Source organism: Olea europaea, chromosome 12 (genome assembly GCF_002742605.1).
Source record: "Olea europaea var. sylvestris chromosome 12, O_europaea_v1, whole genome shotgun sequence".
In the NCBI taxonomy this organism is placed as follows: Eukaryota; Viridiplantae; Streptophyta; class Magnoliopsida; order Lamiales; family Oleaceae; genus Olea; species Olea europaea.
In genome coordinates, this window is record NC_036248.1 from 12,913,482 (window position 1) to 12,937,298 (window position 23,817).

General features: G+C 31.0%; 3 protein-coding genes across 31 annotated transcripts; 1 reads left to right on the forward strand and 2 right to left on the reverse strand.

Annotated features, from left to right (window-relative positions):
• Positions 1-6,691: 6,691 nt before the first annotated feature.
• LOC111406978 lies at positions 6,692-9,814 on the reverse strand. 2 transcript variants are annotated; one of them, XR_002705010.1, is made up of 5 exons: positions 8,778-9,814; positions 8,546-8,668; positions 7,396-8,449; positions 6,971-7,155; positions 6,692-6,885 (listed from the first exon to the last, which is right to left on the reverse strand). XR_002705010.1 is itself a non-coding variant. In XM_023036326.1 (2 exons), exons 1-2 carry the CDS (start codon positions 8,612-8,614, stop codon positions 7,895-7,897), a joined length of 624 nt encoding a protein of 207 aa, XP_022892094.1. In that variant the 5' UTR covers positions 8,615-9,814; the 3' UTR covers positions 7,770-7,894. The 2 variants fall into 2 exon arrangements, 1 of the variants encoding a protein (XP_022892094.1); XM_023036326.1 differs by lacking the exons at positions 6,692-6,885; positions 6,971-7,155 and having other exon boundaries at positions 7,770-8,449; positions 8,546-9,814.
• Positions 9,815-13,652: 3,838 nt separating this feature from the next.
• Positions 13,653-21,480, forward strand: LOC111405703. Of its 28 annotated transcripts, none has more exons than XR_002704877.1 (9): positions 13,714-13,985; positions 15,149-15,244; positions 15,410-15,451; positions 16,150-16,740; positions 17,199-18,156; positions 18,914-20,165; positions 20,591-20,657; positions 20,915-21,045; positions 21,247-21,480. XR_002704877.1 is itself a non-coding variant. In XM_023034705.1 (4 exons), exons 1-4 carry the CDS (start codon positions 14,825-14,827, stop codon positions 15,551-15,553), a joined length of 357 nt encoding a protein of 118 aa, XP_022890473.1. In that variant the 5' UTR covers positions 13,653-14,824; the 3' UTR covers positions 15,554-16,536. The 28 variants fall into 28 exon arrangements, 1 of the variants encoding a protein (XP_022890473.1); XR_002704858.1 differs by having other exon boundaries at positions 13,717-16,740; positions 18,914-19,010; positions 19,124-19,158; positions 19,301-19,426; positions 20,037-20,165; XR_002704855.1 differs by having other exon boundaries at positions 13,714-16,740; positions 18,914-19,010; positions 19,124-19,158; positions 19,301-20,165.
• Positions 21,481-21,531: 51 nt separating this feature from the next.
• Positions 21,532-23,817, reverse strand: LOC111405705. The gene is made up of 3 exons (XM_023034707.1): positions 22,965-23,817; positions 21,830-22,051; positions 21,532-21,725 (listed from the first exon to the last, which is right to left on the reverse strand). Exons 1-3 carry the CDS (start codon positions 23,652-23,654, stop codon positions 21,702-21,704), a joined length of 936 nt encoding a protein of 311 aa, XP_022890475.1. The 5' UTR covers positions 23,655-23,817; the 3' UTR covers positions 21,532-21,701.

The window sequence follows — 23,817 nt, forward strand, 5'->3', positions numbered from 1 at the left end:
TACCAAATAGTATAGTTCTACCATTCGAAGATGAAATTACGTCTTTAAAAAAATTGATACATTGTGTGTTTCCCAATGTAAACACATATGCCGATCATTTATATACGATGATCAATCGTGTTATTCTTACGCCTACAAATGAATATGTTGACTACCTACATTAATGGACTTTTGCTTAAACAAATTCCTGATCAAAGTATCACATACTATAGTTTTGATGAACCAATTGAGAAATTAGAACAAGACCTACAGGAAGACTTCTTGAATACTTTGACACCAAATGGTATTCCACCTCTTGAGTTGAAACTAAAGGTCAATTGTCCTGTAATGTTATGACGAAATATTAATCCTTTCGAGGGGTTATGCAATGGAACACGCCTTACCTGTCGAAAATTTGAGAGAAATGTTATTCTTGCTGAAATCACAACTGGTGAATATCGTGGAAAACAAGTTTTCTTACGTAAGATCTCTTTCATAACTCTTAAAACTGATCGAACTACAATTCCATTTAAATTGACTCAACTCCCAATTAGACCATGCTTTGCAATGACAATAAATAAAGCACAGGGTCAGACACTTAATTTCATGGGTTTGTATCTTCCAGAAGTAGTTTTCTGCCATGGTCAAGTATATGTAGCATTGTCAAGAGCAAAAATAAGTAGATCTATTAAAGTTCTACTTAAACCATCCAACGAAGATTATACGCACAACTCATGTACCGAAAATGTTGTGTACAAGGAGGTTCTTTCGTTCATACATTCATAGAATTGCACCTTCTTTATAGGTATATTTTCGATTTATTGCAATTTATTTCTTTGTCCGTGACTTCTCTGTCGGCTATGATAAATGAAATGCTTCTTTTTTCAACTACAATGCAAATGTTAGATTATTTTAACCAAGTTTTATCCACTATCTTTTATGAAATTTCATATTTTATTAAGTTCCAATACAATATTATGATTGTACAATTGTTTTTAATGACTCATACTTTGCATATTGCAATGACTATCAGTGAGAATTCAGGTGAGACAACATAATATATCTTTAGTTGTGATGTGATTCGGGATGCCCTGGAAATGGCCGAAGCATTAATGGTTGATGAAGGGAGATTGAAGCCAATTTGTGAGCATAATTGGAGGCTAAAAAGGGCGTTCAAGCTAACCATTATTTGTTCCAATATTCATATGGCAACGAATCCAAGAATTGAGCCAAGTCCGAGACTTCGAAGAGTTAATAAAGTCGGCTACTTTTATGCTCCAACCAAGGAGTCCAGCATGTTAAAAAATGATGGGCCAAGAATCAAGTTATAGGTTGAAGATTACAAGCCAAAATTCCAAGATTGATATTTTGGTTGAAGGCCAATTTAACTTGCTGCAACCAGCTGGGAAACAAAGGCAAACAAGGTGGAGGAACTTGGTTGCATGAAATGGAATGAAATCAATAAATGATGACCGAAGAGAGCCAGATCAACCTGAGGCAAACCACAAGATCTGGGCAACTTGGGACAAGCTTAAGAGCCAAGTCACAAGTTGGAAATGGAAGCCATAGTAAGCTGGAACAATATGGATCAGCAAGGAACGGAGTGAAGCAGCTTGGCTTGAACAAGGAATAGGATGGCTGCAGCTTCATCCATGCGACCACAACGCATAACCAGTCATGCGGTCGTATAGATGGTCACAGGGAACTCAGTGGCAGGAATACATATAACCATGCGACTGCATTAACATGAACCATGCGGTCGCAATGCATCCGGAGCAAAAATTTTCCCAGAATTTTAGCCAGTCACCAAAGTTAATAGATTTGGCCAACAATTTGTTTTGATCCTTTAGCATTTGTCTCCTTATTCAATTAGGTTTTTTTTAATATTTGTTTCCATATTTAACAATAGTTTTGGACGTATTTACTAGGTTGATAGTATTTTATAATTTTAATTCCTTTTAAATTAGGTTTTAGAATTTTAATACATTTTTAATTAGTTTCCTAATTTTTAGTATAAATTGGACTCTCTTCATTATTGCAAAATTAAAAGTTATTTAAATGTTGATCAAATATATAAGTACGTAAATAAAGTAGATCCAATAAGATTAGATAGTAACAAATTAGATTAATATAAAATTTGTAGTAAAACATTATCATTGCATACAAAAATAGCCAAAATGATCCCTTTGCATTTGTCCTCTTATTCAATTAGGTTTTTTTAATATTTGTTTCCATATTTAACAATAGTTTTGGACGTATTTACTAGGTTGATAGTATTTTATAATTTTAATTCCTTTTAAATTAGGTTTTAGAATTTTAATACATTTTTAATTAGTTTCCTAATTTTTAGTATAAATTGGACTCTCTTCATTATTGCAAAATTAAAAGTTATTTAAATGTTGATCAAATATATAAGTACGTAAATAAAGTAGATCCAATAAGATTAGATAGTAACAAATTAGATTAATATAAAATTTGTAGTAAAACATTATCATTGCATACAAAAATAGCCAAAATGAAAAATAAGTTAAAATGAAAAAGTCTCATAATCTTGTCAAACTTCCATCAATGTGATTTTTTTTGTAGATTAAAAATTTCAGAGATTCGTTCTTCAGTAGTTCAAAGACGCATGTATCACCCATTTGTAATTCCTTCAAAGAGAGAAAATGTGCCCAGTTTATAGTGAGACAACGTATCACACCATTTGGCCTTAAATTTGTGTGATATCCCAATTTTGATGTGAGGAGTCGTGAATTTGAACAGTACAGACGAATTTTGGCAATTGCAGCTCGACAAATCTTCCCAGTATATACTGTAATGCCATGAATGAATTATTAATCTTGAGGTCATAATTATAGGCCGAGTACAATTGCAGAATGAAGATATTTATTCAAAAGGAGAATTACAATTTTTCGATGGCTGTATTTATGGGGTGTTAACTTCACTTCGAATGCAAGATTACTCATATTCGAATTGTTGCTTTCTTCACATTCTTCCGAGTCATAATTCACTTCTAACCCAAAATCATCCATTATGATCACGTTGAATGTAGAATTTCCGGTATATTCAAATATTAGGCAATAACCATCGTGTAAATTGTGATGGTCGAAAAATTGCTCTCATCCATCAGTTAAATATATTTTTCCATTAACTATTTCTAATCTTATTGTCGCAATTATACCATCGTACGCAATTACACGTATTGTATCGCCGAATCCATGTCTCCAGTCTTTCGCAAATGATCTAGGAATCATCTATATATATACGGACGAAAACTATAAGTACAATATGAGAAAATTTTATTCCAACTAAAAAATAATAATATTGTATGACTGACTATATTGATGCCGTGATTGAAGGAATTATTGATAGTTATGTAAAAACGACGTGGAACGTCCATTTTGAAGCACTGCAGTGAAACAATTTTTACAACGATAACATGTACATATTTTTTTCATATGAATGAAAGAGTAGGTTTTTATAACACTATAACAAAAACGAATAAGAGATTGTGTGCATCTATAGATTTTTAGGTAAAAGTCCGTCAATCTTCGAATAATTTATAACTTAAAACTATAGAATTAAAATAGAAGAAAGTAAATAGAAAAAGACCTGTTTCAATGAAGCACCAACAAGTCTGGAGTAAGATATGCAAATTTGGAAGGCTAAAAATTCTTGTAAGTAAATATTGAAAACACATAATTATATAGGCTAGATAAAATGTACTTTTCGTTCTTATTCATTTAGCCCCCTTTTAAAAAATTTATTTGCCATTATTTGTCTCCATTTGAAAGAGGACAGGGCCCCATGTGCCATACCGTTCATTCTGGACTCCTACTGTTATAAAGAATTACCCATTGCACTATTTTTTCACATGCATTTGCATTACTCAACCTTCTTTTTAAATTTGTTGGGGTCCATCTCTGCAATGTACATTACACTTTGCAGAAATTCTTTTTCTAAAGCCAAATGTTGGGCGAAAAGGACGAAGAAATCCTATTGTTTTTTTTACTACATAGGACAAAGAGGGGGGGGAGGGGGTAAGATCATCATTTTGTGCTGCATTAATGACTGCGCTCCACTGACATGGCAACAATGTCTGAATTACATGACTCAACGGGCCTGTAGTTCGCATTGAAATTCACGAAAATGTGTTATAATGCCAAAATATATGTTCAGAAATCAAACAGAGATGAGGCTATCTTGGTCAATAAAGGGGGTTGAAAAATGGATGAAAAAATAAAGTAACTTCGTGGGGCCAAAGACACGATTTGACAAGAGGTACTAGAAATAGATAAATTCTTATTAAAACAGGTTCACAGGTTACAAAAGTAGATGAATTATATTATTGAAAATAACTATTCTCGTTGTTCACAAAAAAAAAAAAAAAAAAAAAAAAAAAAAAAAAAAAAATTTTTGGGGGTTTTTTTTTTTTTTTTTTTTAATATAAATTAAAATATTGAGGGTTTTTTTTTTTTTTTTTTTTACATATAAGTACTTTTTACAATTATATATATATATATATATATATTTTTTTTTACCTTTTTTACTTTCAAATAAATTTTGACACTCTAGATATAGTAATCCTTTTATTAAAATATAGTTTCAATAACAATATATATTTTCATATTTATACTAAAAGAAGTCTAAAAATAATATTAAATAACGAAAACTTATCAAAGAAGAACACTCTTTTAAAAAACAAAGTTAAATCATAGATAAAGACAAAGCAATTAAAAAAATAAAAAAATGAAATAGAAATAGAAATAGGAAAAAGAAAGTGTGCAGAGATGTGTCCACTCCATGGAGTAGTTGCAAGGAGTTGTTTCACTCTATACAAACTCTGCACATGGAGTGAAACCACTCCATGCAAGAAGTGTTCTTATTCCGTGTTTGAAGTGCCATATCTTCTTTTTTATTCAATTTTTTTAATTCATTTTTTGTTATTAATATTTTATTCAAAATAATTTGGGTTTTTTTTTTTTTTTTTTTTTTACATATAAGTACTTTTTACAATTATACATTTTCTTTTTTCGTTTTTTTTTTACCTTTTTTACTTTCAAATAAATTTTGACACTCTAGATATAGTAATCCTTTTATTAAAATATAGTTTCAATAACAATATATATTTTCATATTTATACTAAAAGAAGTCTAAAAATAATATTAAATAACGAAAACTTATCAAAGAAGAACACTCGTTTAAAAAACAAAGTTAAATCATAGATAAAGACAAAACAATTAAAAAATTAAAAAAATGAAATAGAAATAGGAAAAAGAAAGTGTGCAGAGATGTGTCCACTCCATGGAGTAGTTGCAAGGAGTTGTTTTACTCTATACAAACTCTGCACATGGAGTGAAACCACTCCATGCAAGAAGTGTTCTTATTCCGTGTTTGAAGTGCCATATCTTCTTTTTTATTCAATTTTTTTAATTCATTTTTTGTTATTAATATTTTATTCAAAATAATTTATTTGCAAAAATGAAATATGTATAAATATTTACTTAAAAATATTTACGTTCATTTTTTACTATAAGTAACTTTTACAATTATAAGTTTTTGTTATTATTTTTAAATAAACTGGAATATTTTTTTCTTATAAGTTATTCTTTACATTCGAGATAGTGTAATTTTTTTATCACTATTTAATTTGAAAAATAAAATATATTTAAATATTTATACTTCAAAAATTTTACGTTCGTATTTTTTTACTTATAATTAGTTTTTCAAGTATAAGACAAAAACAATTATTGAAATTTTTACTATTTTTAAAATTTTGTTTAAAAAAACTAAGAATAGCAAATATTTATATTTAATTCAATAAATTAAATATATTCAAATATCTAACCTGTACGTAGCCTTTACAATTAAAAATTAATTTTTTCTTCTAAATAACTTTACGTGAATTTTATACTTATAAGTACTTTTTACGTTTTATAAACAAAATTTATTTCGTTAATAGTATTTTCATTTTTTCATACTCTTGTTTGAAAAACTAAATTATTTTTTAGTTATAAGAAACTTTTTATATTTTAAAAATAAAGAATCACTTTTCTATAAAAAAAAAAGTATTAAAAAATATTATTACTAATAAAATTATATAATCTAATTCACAGTTGATAATGTGAAAAATGGAGAAAATGTACACGTTCAACTATTTTGAAGTTGGGTTTGCCAACACCCGATTTTTCACACGCCATTTCAGTGTACTGTCATCTCCACTGCAATGTTTGTCCATTACTTTGAATCTGACACGCAATGTTTCTTTTCTATTTTTTCACCCTATCAACTATCAACCATTTATTTCAGTAGAAAAATATTTATTTAAATCATTTTTTTTACAAAATAATTCTCTATTTCTATCTAAAATATTAAAAGTTACGTGTAAATAAAAAAATCACGACTAATAATGAGATTAATTTAATTTATAAAATGTACAAAAATTACCTATACACCGAATTTTTTTGTTACATTTCCTTAAGTTTAAAAAAAATTATAATTGTAAAAGCAACATTTAGGTAAAAAAAATTATTTAGTATGACATCATTTTGGTTTTGATGTTATTTTAATAGTTTATTTTCATTTTTTTCCGTAATTTCAACATGAATATTAGGGATTCTCAAAATACCGAACAGTGGCTACCAAAATTACATAACACTTGAATAAAATACATTATTTACAGTCATTAAATGACTACATTCAATTACTCCATTACAATATGACAAATTACATCACTCCATTACAATAACGAAGACAGACGTGGATGAAGGAAATATTCATTATTTAAAATATCAACTGTAATTTTTTTGTCTATATATAATCATCCTGTCTGGTGAAACTCATTATATCAAATATCCTAGAACAAAACATTCTATATATTTAAGCACGAAAACTCCACAGTTTAGCCTGCAAAAAAAAAAATTCTTTTTTGTAATTATTACGTACGAATAAATATCTATTATAGTAAACACGAATTATTTTCAATGCTTACCCGTTGTTTGCACAGGGTAGATATGGTATAATCTCTACCTTCATTTCTTTATTTTTGTGTTTGCTTATATCTCGTCTCGCTGCAAAACCTTTGTCGAATAGTAAAGAATTAATCACAGTAACTGTTGCATTCGCATGTGCCTTCACTTGATCTGGTGTATGCTCATTATGGCTGCAATCGTATATCTGGAATTTCCACTCCGAAATATTGACAAAAAAAAGTTACCAAGTATTTTCGGGAAATGAACATGAAATTACCAAGTATTTCCATGATTGCAAATTCTTTAGACACGTGGGTACAACCATTAATAATTAATCATCTCAACAACTTCAACTCCAACTCAATTGCCTGATGGAATAAATTGATAAAAATTAAATATGTTAAGTATGAAATAAAATTGATTGTAATGGCTAAACTGTACTCACCACAGTATTTATATCTTTTGTTCTATCCAATAAAATTTTCAACCAAGCTCTTCCGTAGATGTTTCCAATGGCATCTTCCAAATATATACTGCATAGCAAAATTAAAATTAGTGCTAAATAAATCGAAATAAAATTGTAGTATTTAAACCAATAATAAAAAATTATCTTTGTAACCCTGATTCGTTCTTCACTATCCAGTCTCTAAGAGTAGAGTATTTTTGCATAAAATAGTCTTTCAAAGGACGTCTTCTAGACGACGAAGATTGTATTTGTTTTTGCTTCTTTTTCTTCTCTCTTTCTGATGTTTCAAAACTTTTGACTTGTTGAGACGTTGATGCATCTTTCGGTCGATCATCGGGAATTAGACCTGTACCAATAGGAATGTCTTCTTGCATACAACTAATAATGGCTTCCATGTTTGATTTCCATTCAAATAATTTCTACAATATATTCTTATTTTGTTCATCAACATAATATCACATAGAATCTAAACTGGTATCTACATAAGAGTGCATGGTCTGATAATGATCTTCTTGCCATTTTTTTTTTGTTGATGGAATAATTGTTCCTCTTTCTCCAAATGTGTGTTTAAAAAACTCGATAATGAGTTATCCATGTAGGAACGTATACTAAATTGCGTGTAATCCTCCTGCCAATTTTGGTGTTGTTCGAACAACCGTCTTTGATTATCATAAACTTCTGTTCTCAAGTTGCCGCATATATCAAACACCTCTTTTATTATGTCTTGCTTCTGGACATCCAGTAGTTCTATCGTCCGGTCTTCGGTTACATAATTAGAGGCGCTAGATCCATAATTAGGCCCCGCTATTGGTGAAGTTCTTGACGTACTAGGAATGGTCATCTCTGGCACATATATATTATCCCTTTCTTCCTCAAAAGTATTATCTGGGATTTGTCGTGCCATATTATCTAATTCTCCACGGACGATGTCATCTAATACACTATGTTCATTGTCAGCTGACAGTGAAAGATTTATATACCAAGATGTCTTCAATTCTTCCTCCGTATGATGTAACGTTGAAATAACCTGAATCTGTAATTTTAATAAAATATCAAAATAATTTTTTCATTTTTATTTTTAAATAATTAAACAAAAATGTAGTTATATATTCATTAAAAGAAATTGTACCTCTCGAGTAGTCAGAAAATACTTAATCGTTTTTTCAGTCAGCAGTTTATTAGGCCTCCACTTATACATTCGTGGACTCTGTGCTATTTCGTATCGACGCCGGTCCAAATTTTTGTCCAATTTCTAGAAATGCCTCATATATCCAATATTGCATCACAATTACAAATTACAATTATTCTTCTTTTACAAATAAATTAAGTCAACAAAAGAAAACAAAATATGAATAAAATACCTGAAATGCAAGTGGATACTCTCGTAGTGCATACTTACAATCTATTTGTTCGTTGCGTCATACTTTTTGTGCTCTTTGCAATTGTGGTTCTTGTAGTGAATTTAACAAAACAAAATATCATTTTCGACCCTGAGGATATCCAAGAAATTCATCAAGGTGCTCGACCATACCAAGAGTTTTGTAATCAATAATTCTTCCAACTGATTTTATAACACACTCCACCAACATAACTAATCCCAACTTATATTTATCTACTTCATCTTCACATTCATGGAAAACTTCAAATAGCATTCTCATGGTAATTCTTTGACTACCATTGAACTAATGATTTCTATGATCAATCACCATGACTGATTCATGACAAGGTAGTCTAGTGATAAGACAAAATTCTTGCATACCAAATCTAATAATACGATCATCTAATTTTACCCATACTTCGTTATTTTTGCCAGTCTACAAGCCGCATTACAAATTCATATTCCAATCTACTACTAAATAGCTCTTCCTCTCCTCTATAAATAATTCCAGAAAAAAATTCATAAAAATTACTGCAAATCATAAAACATTGTTGATTTGCATCTATAAATTCTATAAAGTCTTTAAGGTATTCCCGATTTGGATATTGACTAATAATAGCAGAAAACCATTGATTTGGAGAGAATATATATTCCAAAGACATCTGCATAAATAATTTGAAAACAAAATATTTGTAAAGAAATTTAACAATTCTAAACAAGCGGAAAACTAATATTTATATAGATTAAAAAATACATGAACAGTAGAAAATTTAAATCTTTGTGCATAGAAATCCAAGGCTTGGGTTGTCACGCACGAAAACCGAAGGATCTCCGCACGGAGACCTTGAAAAAAGGCCTTCGTGCATGGAGGTTTCACACCTCCCTGCCTTATAACCTCCGTGCACGGGTTTCTTAGCTCCCGTTGCTAGTATCCTCTGTGCACGAAGGTTCAAGTAAGACAAAAATCAATTATATTTCTCAAGTAAATACTTGCCTTGATTTGCTATGGATGGTGCTTGCTTCACTGTAATTGGCTTTGATTTTAGGTAGATGATGAAGTTTTTGGGATATAAAAGGAATGGTATAGATAAGGATAAGATATCAATTACATGTGTGATAGTAAAAAGTCTTCTAGACAAATAAAATAATTTTTTTCACTATTTATTATACATATGCATATTTGTATATTTATATATTATTTAAATTAAATGAATTAATTTATAGCATGATTTCTCTTTCTACAAATAAATATAAAATGTATATATTTCTTTCGATGTAATTTAAACTAAATATTATCTTCATTAAAACAATTCAAAACGATTTTTATACTATAAGTAAAACTTCACTTTTCCATGCTATATATTAAACGTTTGAGTACTCCTCATATGTTTGTCTATTCCAAATTGTCACGTTTTTAATTTTAATAAAATAAAATAATAAGAACTAAGAAAATAATCCTATATTCCATTGCGGCCGTATTTGTACTATAAGTGAAATTTCAAAGCGATCTCCATATCTTATACCAGTGATTACACAGTAAAGTATGACTATTTAGATAGTAAGGTATGGCTATTGATGAGATTTTACAATGTAAATAATTTTATTTGTTTTAAACATTAAAAAAAAGGTTCAATATTCAGTCTTTCTTTTTTTAGTTTATCCCATCTATGCTTCCTTTTTTTACAATTGACACATGGACACATAAATACTTTAACATCGTCTTTCCAACATCGTCTACCCAACATTAAAATATTTATTAAGTGACTATGTCTTAGTGTTTATTTTATAAATAGGCTAACACAAAGCTTCAATTTCACATTTGCAAAAATATAAAAATTATCGTTACCATTTACAGCTTTCATACCGTAAGAAATTCTAACTTCTATCCATACCATCTTCTTCTTCTTCTTCCAACATATCAACAATTGCTATACTTATTTACACTCTAACTTGTCACTCATATCATTTACAGATAACAAAATGGCTGCACCTCATAAATTCATTCCACAAATTCCAGTTTCAGAAACCAATCGGTCAGCAAAAGTTATCGTCGCAGAAAAACAATTCCCAAAGACTGCTCGAAATTCCAATAGCCGTTATCAAAATCCTACTCTCATGGATTTAGAGGTACAAACAAAACTCTTGTTTCAATAAATTTTTACCTATCACTATACCTGTGTACTTTCTAAATATTTTCATCTTTTTCTAATTTTCAACAGGGAAACAAAATCACAGCAACAATGTATGATGCCAATATCACTGCACTAAACAATGAGTTTGAAATTGGAAAAACATACATTGTGTCAAACGCAAAAGTTAAATATTTTAATGAATTTCGGAGTTCTCCTAAAAAAAATGTGGAATATAACAGGAAGAACTATGGTTCAAGAATTAAATGAAGACAATTTGAATCTCATGTTCTCAAAATTTGAACTTACTGCATTTGATCAACTAGAGAGGCATATGGACAAAAATACAGACATAAGTAAGATTTCTACTGCATTAAATTTAAATAAATAATTTCATATAACATTTCATAATTCATTTTAACGTTCAAATTTATTGCATGCAAAATGACATATAAAATATTTCATCATTTATTTTTAAGTTCAAATTTATTGCATGCAAAATGACATATAAAAAATTTACGTAACCTTGTAGGCGTGATCGGTGTTGCTATAACTGTTCAACAGAAACGCCTTATTCAAACTAACTTTGGTACACAAGCTTATCTACAAGATGTAGTCTTGATAGATAAAGAATTCAAAACTGTGATACTGACATTATGAGATACCTTTGTCGAAAGAGAATGTGCTTAGATAATTGAACATCTTCCAAATAGACCCGTGGTATGGGCTACAAATCTCAAAGTGTCTTCGTTCAATGGTAAATTTCTTTTACAAATACAGTTCCATGTATAGTATTATTCTTTTTTTTCCAACAAAAATAATAATCATGTAAGATATTCATAATTTCTTTTGTACAAGCATCACACTTTCGACTAAAGTAAATAGCAGTTTTTCATTAATGTCCAACTACAAGCTGTTGCAGAGTACAAAGAATGATAATACAACATACCTAATATACATATTGCTTATTTACGTACCTTTCATACAAAAAACAAAAAAATAATATTTTATAACTAAATATATCATTATTTCTTGTAGGGTGGAAGCTAACAAAGAAAAACTTGACAAATTGATGGAAAATAAACATTTTATTGCTGTCAACCCATCGAAACTTTCTCCTCCTACTGATAATGAATTGACACCGATTGAGGATTTAATAGGGGTGTATCTAACGGTACTTCTATACTAATGAACTAAATATAATTAAGAGAAATACATGAGTTCTAATTTCACAATAAATATTATAGTAACATCACACATTTTCCTCGATACTATCTTTTTATCTAATTACATGAAACATCTCCTTTAATAGAAAAAATTCTACTGGGTGAATGCACGCTGGAAAATAGCATCAAAAAATCAAAAATTTTGGTATATGTCTTGCAGCAACTACAAGAAAACTTCAAACCCAAACTTTGGAGAAATTCATAAATGTCGATTCTGCAAATACGAACACTCAAAAGCTATCCTAAGGTAATTTCTTCCATTAAACATAAGATCGAAAATTTATTAATTATTACTTCAGGAACAAGGTATATAGTACATAGCTAAAAAAAAGCGCATTTTTTAGGGTAAATGCTTTTGTACAACTTGAAGATAAATATGGTTCCTTAGATGCAACCGTCATAGGAGATGAAACAGAAGTGTTACTGGAAAGTAGCGCTAATGACTTAATGAACCATCTTCAAGAGGTAAAACATCATGTTCAACATCCTTTGACAATGCTTTCTTTCATCACAACAAACATGTCACTCTATTGAAATATATTTCGTCGACCACAAGAAGGAAACAAAGAACTCAATGGCGTTGTGAAATTGGAAAGTGATACAGAGCTACTCTTTTACCTAAAGGCAACAAAAAAGCGCCATGACCCACCTGAGTACCGCTTTAAAATCATATTCGTGTTCAACTCCTCCACAGCATATGAAATAGATTCCTCAATTTATTATAGAAGATGCAAACAAGCAAATTGAAATGAAAAAAAGTTCCAACAACAAAGATGTAAAAGGCAAGAACAAGGTGTCCGGCCGACCCGACAACATTTCCATCACCACTGAAGAAATCAATCCACCGCATGCTAAAAGGTCTCATTTTCAACTATCAAATGTGCCTATTGAAGCAAAGTTAAAACCCAAAAAAAGACTCACACAGGCTCCAAAATCGATGAACGAACTACTGCGATCACCTCGAAAGAAAAACATGAATGAATAACGTCTATATTACTTTTGTGACTACTTTTGTGGAAATAAACAGTAATCAAGTGTTTTATTTTGTAGTTCTGGAAAAAGTACCATAATATTTCTATATCTTTGTCTATGTACACGATCCTAATCGTATGCCTTCAGGTAAAGAACTACTATTAAAGTTCCACCAAATAGCAAAAAATTACTACTTTTGAAATTAAAAGTTTGTTGTATCCATCTTACTTTCCTTTTTCTCCTTTCCATTGCAAAAACAATGAAATATTACTATATTAAATCATTACATTTCAAAATTAATATCACAGCTTACATCCAATGATTCTTTTTTTTAACTAATTAATTCACCTTTTCTTTAAACACTAAACTGATATCAACATTAAAAACTAAAATTTTTTCAACATTAAAAATGCTAACATAACGTTAAACATAATCCTGCCCGTGCATTGCACGAGCAATAGACTAGTATATATAAAAGAGAGGATCCATTTCTACTGTTCATTTTTGGGGCATAGCATTCACATTGGATTGATTTGGAATTGGTTCAGCACTATTCACTGAAAAAAGGATAAATGATGTCGTGTAATAATTGTATTGTTCGGCTTTTTTTTTTTTTTTACACTGTTGTTTTTATTCATCTGATGATTTCTCATCCAACCCTACTCTCCATTGTCCTCTAGCAAAATTCAAAAATCTCTCCCCAAAAATATCAATTCTAACAGTGAAATTGAAATCCTTAGGAGATCGTTTAATTTTTTTCCTCTATTATTGTTCGAATATCTTTCTCTTTGTTGTTAATCGCTTGTTTCTTTCGCCCCTCGCTTGGTTCAAATTCGACCAACAAGAGGAAAAATTTCACAGAAAGTATACCGTAACACCTTTATCCTACTTTATCTCTTGCCTTTTGTTGAGTATGCTTCTTTGATTTCTATATTTCTATTTCTCTTCGATCGATCTCTTCTTTGAGTTTAGGATTTTCTAAGTTGTATTGAGATTTTCTGTCATCTCCTTCTTTTGCTTGTTCTTCTATGTATTTGTTTGATTTTTAGATCTGCATTTGGTTAATTATTTTCGTATTGGGGTTTTTTCGAACTCTGCGCGAGTTTCTATTTTATTTTTTCCATCTCTTCTTTCTACATATGTGTACATCTTAGGCTTTTTTCTTACCTCTATTTTTATTTGTTTGATGTGTTTTGGGTTTTTCTCAGATTTGTTCTACATGGTTAAATTAAATTTATGCGAGTTGCTCATTACATCCATTCACTATGAAATTACTAAATTAACTATTGCTTTTGCTGTTGTATGAGGCATTTGTTAAATAATTTCAAGCTAGATGTGAAGAAACCAATTTTCCTGTGATTGATATAGTAAGTATTCATGATCAGTTTCCAATTCAAATAAGTTATTATGGTTCATTATTACTTCCAATATTGTAAACTGATTATTATTGTATTAGAACTGTTGAACTACTTAAAATTTATTCCTTTCAAAAGTAGCCTCTACGATCCATTTCGCCTGTTTAGCTGAAATTAGAACTTGTAGTGTAGTTTTCACATACTTTTAAAAATTAATATTATTTTCACATAATGGATAATTGTTTATTATGAGATTGTTAAAGAGTGTTTCTTTTGCTTCTCAATTCTAATTATTAGCTATTTATCTTTATTGACTTCAAGCTGTTATTAAGAAGAAATGTAGCCTAAATGCTACCAATGTTGGTGATGAGGTTGGCTTTGCCCCTTATATTCAGGTTGAACATTTTATTTTGGTGGTTTTACTTTCTCGTCCTTTGATTTCTACAATCCACATTTACAATATTATGTCTGTTCAATTTCACGAGAACAAAGGTCTTCAATTGATCAGGACGACCATTGCTAAAGCATGTTATACAGCAAAAGTTCATTCTCCCCTTTTCTTTTCATTTATGTGTTTGGTTCGTTCGATGTTCTATAATCACCTTGTATTTCTTCTATCTTCACCTTGTGAAAGAGTAAAACTTCTAAAGCTTGCTTCTTCCTTCTACTCAGGTTGTCATTGGAATAAATGTTGCTGCATTAGAATTTTATAGATCGGACAAAACTTATGATTTGAAATTGTCAAGGCAATGGATGCAAGCAACCCTGGTAATTAATGCCAATTGTTAGTTTTAATACAAATTTTCTCATTATTAGTTCTAAATTGTTTAAATTAAACATATTTACTTTAGTTGACAATTTGATTCTAATGAATAAAATCTAACATAACTATCATCTCCAATAGTCATTTAAGCTCATTTTGTGTTATCGAAGGTTCTGACCACATTAGGATATCAGAGCAGCTTTGAAAATCAGGTGTACTCCAACTTCATTCTGATTTCAAATACTCGGCTAATTTATTTAATGAATTTGGCTGTTGATCTTGCCTTTTATGCAGTTGGATATAAACTACTATGACCTTGGCCTTCCCTAGTGAGATGTTGCTAATGACTAAAAAAACCATTCAAATTGCATAAGCTACTTTTGAGTTTGACATCCTATGTTCTCGATTTGAATAAATATTATAATAGGACTTCGATATCTTCATTTTCTCATTTGCTTCATAATATTTGCAGTAGAGATAAAATTTTCAACATTTGTATTTTTAAGTTTTCTATTACAATTTTCGTAAATATGTATTCGTTCTTCTTCTTAGTTGATAGTTATTTTGTATGTTGAAATTGTAGGTTCAATTTAGTAATTAAATGTGCCACCATTTCTCCTGGTAGGCACAACTCTTCTTAAATTGTTCGATGCTATGCGATGGCTCTTCAAATCATTTTATCTTTAAATTATGAATCAGATCATTATCCCTTATACACATTAATAAAAGAGGAAATGTGATGTGCATTGTTCATTTTTGTCCCCTCGTGTTCACACTCAATCAGGATAGGCACTATTCAAAAACAAGTTTCATACTGTTCATCAAAATATCTTTGGTATATATTATATAAATGCCTTTTGTACCTCTTGTAATACCATTTATACCTTCCTAATCTCTTAAAGAATTGTAGGTAGCCATTAACTTCGATCAGCGATAAGAACGACAAAGACGAAGACATGAAGAATAAGGTTTCGTCGCGATACCTCGAGTTGGATAAATTTTTGTTTTGGGATATCTATTTTCCTTCTTTCTAATTTTACTTTCTAAGTTTAGTCGCATTTTTCTTTGTTTAAATTTGGAGGTTTTGAGTATATATGATACCTGGGCATTTCATAAATAGCTTAAATAGTTCTTTAGTTTTGGGAATTCCATATTCTGATTTTTTGAGGTAACTCATTTACCTTTGTTTAGATGCTTATTCTTTGTTCTCCGTGTCTGTTAGTTTGTTTCTGAACCGAAACTAACTTCCTGTTCTTAAATTCATTCTTTTGATTTAATTTTTTGAATTTCAAGTCTATTCCTATTTTTAACTTCTGTTGTTTAAATAGTGTATGCCAATAATGTTGTGAGAATGCAATTTATTAGTTCCATGGTTCATGTAGTGGACCTCCGTGATTTCTCCATTAGTATCCTTGCTTGACGTCTGGCAAACATTGAATTAGTTGAAGTAGACCTCGGTTTGGCTTCAGATCCCAATCTCAACATCTCGAGCGGTCATCAGGTAAATGGAGTAGGACAAATACAAACTCTTCATCAAAAAAAAATTAAAAAAAAACAACAATGAAACAATATTTTCATATGCAATGAATATTATTTATGAGTTGCTTCTCATGTTCTGTGAATAGCCGTCACATGAGGAATAAAAGCATTTAACAACTTGGACTAATTCTATATTTGTTCCTTCCAGATAAGGAAAAAAAGGATGTGAAAGAATATATTTTTCTTCTAAGTTGATGAATCTCCTTTATTGATCAATATGTGATATTCCAACTCCTCATCACTACTGAAATCCAGATGATATTGCGATTAATTCGTTTTTCCCTAAACTCAATTACTCAAACAAAACTAGATCTTCATTCTTTCTTTGTTTTTTTTTTTTTCCTTTTTACTATTTTAACTGAGTAAATATCATTTCTTAATGCATTTGGTTAATTTTGGGGTTTCACTTGCACGCAATAGCCTATAGCGAAGGAGACAAGTACTATGGCGCAAAAGCAACTATTAATGTTTGGGAACCTAAAATACAGCAGCATCATAACGAGTTCAATTTGTCCCAAATTTGGTTACTGGGTGGTTCATTTGGTGAAGATCTCAATAGCATTAAAGCTGGTTGGTAGGTATATTTTTCTCCAAATTACTTGGTCGATCATAATTTGTTGCATTCATCTAACGGATTAGAATGCATGTTATTCAAGTTAGCCTTGATCTCTACGGGGATAACAACACAACCATTTTTGAATACATACCTATAGACAATTTAAAAAAGAATGCCAGCTCATATTAAATAGAAGTTAATTATAAGTACAAAAACTCAAAGAAAGCATTTAATGGAGGTTCTTAATAGTTAGTCTTGTGTTTTGGAACATGCTTATATATGTGACAATTATGCATCTCTTCCAATCCAATTTGGCACATCGAGTAAAAGCTTCAATTGGCACCCGATGTTGGATGTCTTTGATAACTGGAGCTAATTGGTTATATGTAGAGGAAATTTTACTGTTAGTTAATCTCAAGCATAAATAAAATAGTTAATCCATAAGCAAGCTAGAGTATAGTACGAATCATGCTGTAAATTTCTCTGTCAAAATGATTTTTCTTATATTTGTAGTTTTTTTTAAGGGACAAGCTTTGAGAAATTACTTGGCAATGATGAGAGAAGAGAAAGAAAATCCGGTTTTGAGAATTCTTAAAATGAAAGAACGACGAGAATCGATTCCCTAAAAAAGAAAGCACTGAACGTGTCTTCAAAGTCAAGCATTCTCTCAAGAAGAGCAGCAAAAGTAAGAGTGGTGTTAGTGGCAACTTTGTTTCATTTGAGGATATTCGGGAGGCTGATGAGCTGCAAGCTATTAAGGCATTTCAGCGAGCCTTGATGCTAATTGCCAAACAAGTTTGATGATTATCATATGATGTTGAGGTTATTATACAACACTTTTGCTACTTTTAGTCAAATGTTCGCATGTACGGATGGAAATATAAACTGTATCCTAGTTTAACATTTAGATGTCCTGATTTTATCCTCATTACTATAGAGATAACTAGACATCCCTTCCTCCTTTAGTAGGACAATTTATGATTTTGCTGCATTACTTTATAGTTTTTCCTATATTGTAGTCGGTGGTTAAGATTTGAAGGATTGCATTTAATAGTCTTTCCAGATAAGTTATTTTTCTATTTCTTGCAAACATTTTAGTAGATGGTTGGAAAATTTTCAACTATTCGAACTTTTGTTGATAATTATCTTGAAGTAACATTTCGGTCTTTTATTTGATAAGAGATATTAGGTTTTGTGTAGTCTTGGTAGTGTAATATATTGTGTCATCCAAATGTTGCAGACATTTCATAAAATATTTATCATCAAGATGGCCCAGGTATTATGCTACTGTAGAATATTGTAAAGAGTTTTCTTGATCCTAGGGCCACCACTAAATGCATGTATGTTGCTATTGCTTCCTTTTTTCCATCTGGAAACATTATTTTTCTCGCTTAAATGGCTGACTTTAATTACTCGGTCTATCTTTTTTGGAATATCTCACATGTTCTTGGAAACAAATATAAGAACAAGTTGCTTGAAATAAAAGATACCAAGTGCAAAACAATGGAAACCGTTGTTGCAACTTGCGAACACTGAAATTTATTTCGAGATTCTGACGTATATTTTTGGGTGTGTGTAGTGCTCAGAATTCTTTGGTGGAACATATATCTTTGCAGACCAACGGGTTTGCCTTCGGTCAGATAAACGACCATGGAAAATTCCCCGAGATACAAAAGGTCTTTCCTAACATGGGAGCTATTAAATTGATCTACAAAAATAATATATAAATACTTGTGTTATAATTTTGATCATGTTAAAAAATAATAAATGGCTCGAAATCATGTTGCAGCTAGTGCTTGATGGTGAAGCAGGACTGCCAGGAAGGTGGTTGAAAATCTTAACAACGATGGAAAGATAGTTTATGCTAAGCCCCACTACTTGATTGTATAGACTATGTCTGTTGTGCATATGATTAGGCACAACTACACAATATTTCTATTTTATGTGAGATTTTATTTTTATTTAGTTGTTGAAGTAGGTAAAAGGCAGTGACACCTCAACTGTTGAATTTGGTTATGAAGCTGAAGATATTTCTTCACCAAAATCTATTAGGAGTTACTCGCACCTTTGATTGACTCTTGCTCGTGAGGAGGTATGGTCAAGCCTTACAATTTCAAGATTAGATATTTAATTATCTGCTAATGAAAATAATGTTTTCTATAAGTTTAATTGAAACCTCCCTTATTTAGTCTTGAGTCTGGTGGTAGCTTGTGCAAATATTTAATTTGGTGCTCGTAGGTCAGTTAGTATTTGCTTAATTGCAACACAAGTGCAAAATTATCAATTGCTTGATATCTTCTCTTTGATTGGTTTAAAAGCATCTATATATACCCTAAAAAGGTGGCCAGTTTCATGGAATTCAAATTTAGATCAAATTTTTATAGGTCGGGTTGTGCAATCTTTTGCTACTAAAAAATCAAGTAAAGTGACATTATTCAAGAGTTCATTAGTTATTTGATAATTATTATTTATAATGTCTATCATTTTATTTATGATATAAGGTGCAAATTCTTCATGAAATATAACTAAGCACACAATTTCTTGTAAGAAATATTTTTCCTATAAAACTAATTTTCCTTACTTAAGAAAGGGATATCTTTACCATATAGAGTGTGAACACAGCATAGAAAAGTGTTGACACTTTCTCAATCCCTCACAAAAATTAATGTGGAGGATCAACCTTTCTCTTTTGATTATCTCAGGTTAAAGCTAATGGAAACTCTAGCTTGGTAAATTATCACGATATGATGAGTATGTTCCTATGGTTGACAAAGTTGTTGATTCTGGATGGAAAAAGCAAACATCACTTTCAAAACCTTATGTTGTTAAAGGTTAGTTGCTTTAGAAGTTCCACTTTTGTAGTTGTCTCCATACATAATATTTGAATCAGCCTACGATCTCCTCATGCTTATTTATTCATCTAATACTTGCTTCGAAGACATAGGGGGTCTCCTTTTCTTCAGTTGAACCCATCTTTCTATCATTGCAAATGTCGCCTTAGGTGCTCATTTTTATTCTTATAACTCTCATCATATGCAGATCGTGTTTAGAGGTTATCTATGATTAACTTATGATTTTTCTTTTGTTAATAGCTATGCCTTAATAACATTTTGTTATATCCTGATATTAAATGACTGCTATATTGGAGATATAAGATTAGCTATGTCTAAATAAGATTACAATGACACTAGATTAGTAACTATTTTTTGATTGCATAGTATATGATTTTTCCTTTCTTTGATTTTTATATCTCGAGGTATAAGATAAGAGAGAAGGAAAAAATTGTTCAGGCATATTCTTCTTAGGATCTTGAAGAAATTTTTGTAAGTTTATTTGTATTACTTTGATCCTATATCAATTATTTATAGAAATTATTCTCAAAATAAACACTCCATTATTTTACTAGATCCATTTTATGTTACTATAATAATTTTCATATTCTAAATGTGTTGGCTACCAAATATCCTGATTAGGATTGAGGTAAGATTGGTATAATATAGAATCTATGTACCATAATTAATTTTATTAATATTCTAGGTAAGCCACTTTCTAATTTCAAATTCTACACTATGTTTTTCAGAGCTCCGGTAGAATAAGAGGATGCTTGATAAACCCATCCGAGAAATTGGAAGGAAAAAGACTATTTACAAGCACAAGGAAAGAAACTGATTGTGGAGATAAAAAAAAAAAAATGTAAAGGAAGGGCAGATGGTAAGTTATTCTCTATAGATAATTTCATTTCAGTTTCTTAGACTTTATGACTCTCTTTTCTCCCATAGGCCCCATCTGCTTTATTGCCCAAGTTGCTCCCATAAAGACATTTTGGAATTTTTTTTGATCAGATTGATTTTAAAGATAGATTCATTAATGATAATTTAGTGAATTTTAATCTTCATTATATGAACCATCTAGAAGAAACAAGCTGTCCAAATTTAAAGCTCAAATAACAGAAGTGGAAGGGATAATGATGGACAATATTGAGAAAGTATAACAAGAGGCATCAAAGCCCAAGCACAAGAAGTCGATACAGGAGTCGTGAAAGAGACCTCCCTACAAGCTTTTTGGTCTGCAAACGTCGGCATGATTGCAAGTCTATTTTAATGTTTCTTAAATGAAAATTCAATTGCTATTATTTCTTGTAGTTGTTCAACCNAAAATGTGAAAATTTCAAGAAAAAATTTATTAAAAAACTAAAAATATAGGAAATTAAAATCGAATTTTTGGTGCTAATTTACATACAACTAATAAGTTTTATGGGTTGGCAGCAAATAAAATTCTTTATTCTATACAGTACCTCTGCAAAGGGAGTTTCATAAGAAGAAACAAAAATATGATGCTAATTGTCCAAGTCATCGAAGATATATCATCTAATCTCTTTTGACGAATCGACCCTGCAGAAAATGAGTCGCATTGTGACAAGAACTAGAAATTCAACCACATACCAAATCAATCTTAATTGAGAACACTATATAGAGAACATATTCGAGAGTTATACCTTAACACGAGGACGTTTTTCAGCATTAAGTTTTCTGACTTGATAACGTATTTTCTTGGCGAAGAGTCGATTCTGCCTCTTCTCCTTGTACCTCAAAACGCTAGCTTCCCTTTTCCCTAACTTCATTTCCTCTTCTTTCTTCGCTCCAATCCCAGGATTATGGATATTTCCAGCCAATACTGGTACTGTCCATGATCCCCCATTACATCCCCAACTCACCCCCTACGTGAACAAACAGGTTCCTTAAATTGAGTCGGTGGTAGATAAATACTAAAAACGAAAACAAAAATCACTAATAAAGGAAAAGCCAAGTAGACAGATGGAAGAGGGCCCAATGTAAAGAAAAAGTGCAACTTTATTACATAATGGTCCAAAGATTCCTGTGTGGAATTTAATCGTCACCCCACCACTTATTTCCCTATCCTTCCACTATAGTACTTTTACATTATGCAGTAGAGTTTCTTTAAATATTTTTTATTACAAATTTTATTTTATGATTATAAAATAGAAAAATTATTAGGGCCTGTTTCGTAGCGATTTTTTCTCCTAAAAAATTGAATTCTTGATCATTATTTTACTATTTCAACCGTCATATTTGACTTCTTCTCTCACATGTGGACCTCACTTTTTTCGTAAGTATCAAAAAATTAATTCTCAAAATTACTTCTAAACAGGCTCTTAATGAATTTTAAACAATTTGGTCCAAGAGGGCCTCAATATATATAGCCAAAAGTCAGATACTATGCTCACCGGCCCTCGACCTACTCAGTGTCCAAGAAGTCGTAAGTAGAGTAAAAATATTGTTATCTATTATTAATCATTAGCAAAGCCGTTGATTTATTGTCTAATGAAAGGACTCAATTTCACTTACGTGATGATAATTATCATGATGTGCAAGTAAAACCGCCCCGTTGACTTGTTTCTCCATTAATTGTGGAGGAATTTTTTTTTTTTTGTTATGGTTAGTGTATTATTAAATTAAACACAAAAGATACAAAGAAAATCCCGGCTTATTCATCATTTCACCGTCAGTCTCACACTCCCTCATTAGGCTCTCCTAAATTGTAATTATATGAAATTATCAAAGAATTAAAGAACAATCAAAATACAGAGAAATTAAGAGTTAAGATCTTACATGGGCAAAAAACTCATCGTTAATATCAGGGACAGTTTGTGGAGTCTCTGCATGAATGTAAAGAGGACCTTTGTCGGACCAAGCATTCAAAATATCCTGATAATCCAGCTTCAAAGACAACCTTTTTGTCTTGTCGGCCGGATCTTTCCACCTTAGATCAGCGGCGCCGCTAGTAACCTCCTCCTCCTTCACCTTCCTCTCGACCATCTCCGAGTAATACACCCACTTTTCTTCACTGGGTTCTCTCTCCGTGTTCCTCAACGCCGTCCGTGCAAGCTCGCTGTCCTTTCCTCCGCAGGCGTACGTTAGCGAAGCTGATGGCGACAAACTGGTGATGCTGATACTATTGTTATTGAAGGAAGAGGTGGTGACGTTGGAGTCGTCGAGGAGGCCGTTGAGAGTAGTAGTTGCTCCGCCATCCCCTGCAGAGAAGAAGTAAGCAACGTTGTCTTGATCATGGATATATGTATACTTTTCTTCCACCAAATTTTCTGGGTGTGGTGGGAATAGGTCCAGCTGGTGGCAGTTACCACCGTAGGCGGCGGCAGCTTCGGATGAAGAGGTGGGTATTTCAGTGGATTTTTCAGGTGTTTTAGTTTCGTCCGGCGAAAGCTTAAGGCGGAGGCTCAAGAACTTGGGTTTTCTAGCTTTGGTTCTTGATTTACGAGATTTAAACCTCCTTGAATTCATCGAGAAGTGAAGGCAGGCAGTGATTTTATTTTATTTTTTTTGCAGAAGAAAATAAAATTTGATATCTGAATTTTTATCTGTATATGAGTATCATGCAAAAAATATCTTGAGGCTGCAGAATCATACGAAAAGTGATGAAAAAGTGAAGCCCTTGTGGGGGAAA

Coding starts and splice junctions, on each gene's coding strand:
- LOC111405705 (XM_023034707.1), bottom strand. CDS start 23,654: ATGAATTCAAGGAGGTTTAAATCTCGTAAATCAAGAACCAAAGCTAGA. Junction 22,052..22,964: donor ACGATGAGTTTTTTGCCCAT/GTAAGATCTTAA, acceptor TTGTTCACGTAG/GGGGTGAGTTGGGGATGTAA. Junction 21,726..21,829: donor AAAAACGTCCTCGTGTTAAG/GTATAACTCTCG, acceptor CATTTTCTGCAG/GGTCGATTCGTCAAAAGAGA.
- LOC111406978 (XM_023036326.1), bottom strand. CDS start 8,614: ATGTATAAGTGGAGGCCTAATAAACTGCTGACTGAAAAAACGATTAAG. Junction 8,450..8,545: donor ATTTTCTGACTACTCGAGAG/GTACAATTTCTT, acceptor TTAAAATTACAG/ATTCAGGTTATTTCAACGTT.
- LOC111405703 (XM_023034705.1), top strand. CDS start 14,825: ATGCTACCAATGTTGGTGATGAGGTTGGCTTTGCCCCTTATATTCAG. Junction 14,872..14,984: donor GCTTTGCCCCTTATATTCAG/GTTGAACATTTT, acceptor TCAATTGATCAG/GACGACCATTGCTAAAGCAT. Junction 15,245..15,409: donor AATGGATGCAAGCAACCCTG/GTAATTAATGCC, acceptor GTGTTATCGAAG/GTTCTGACCACATTAGGATA.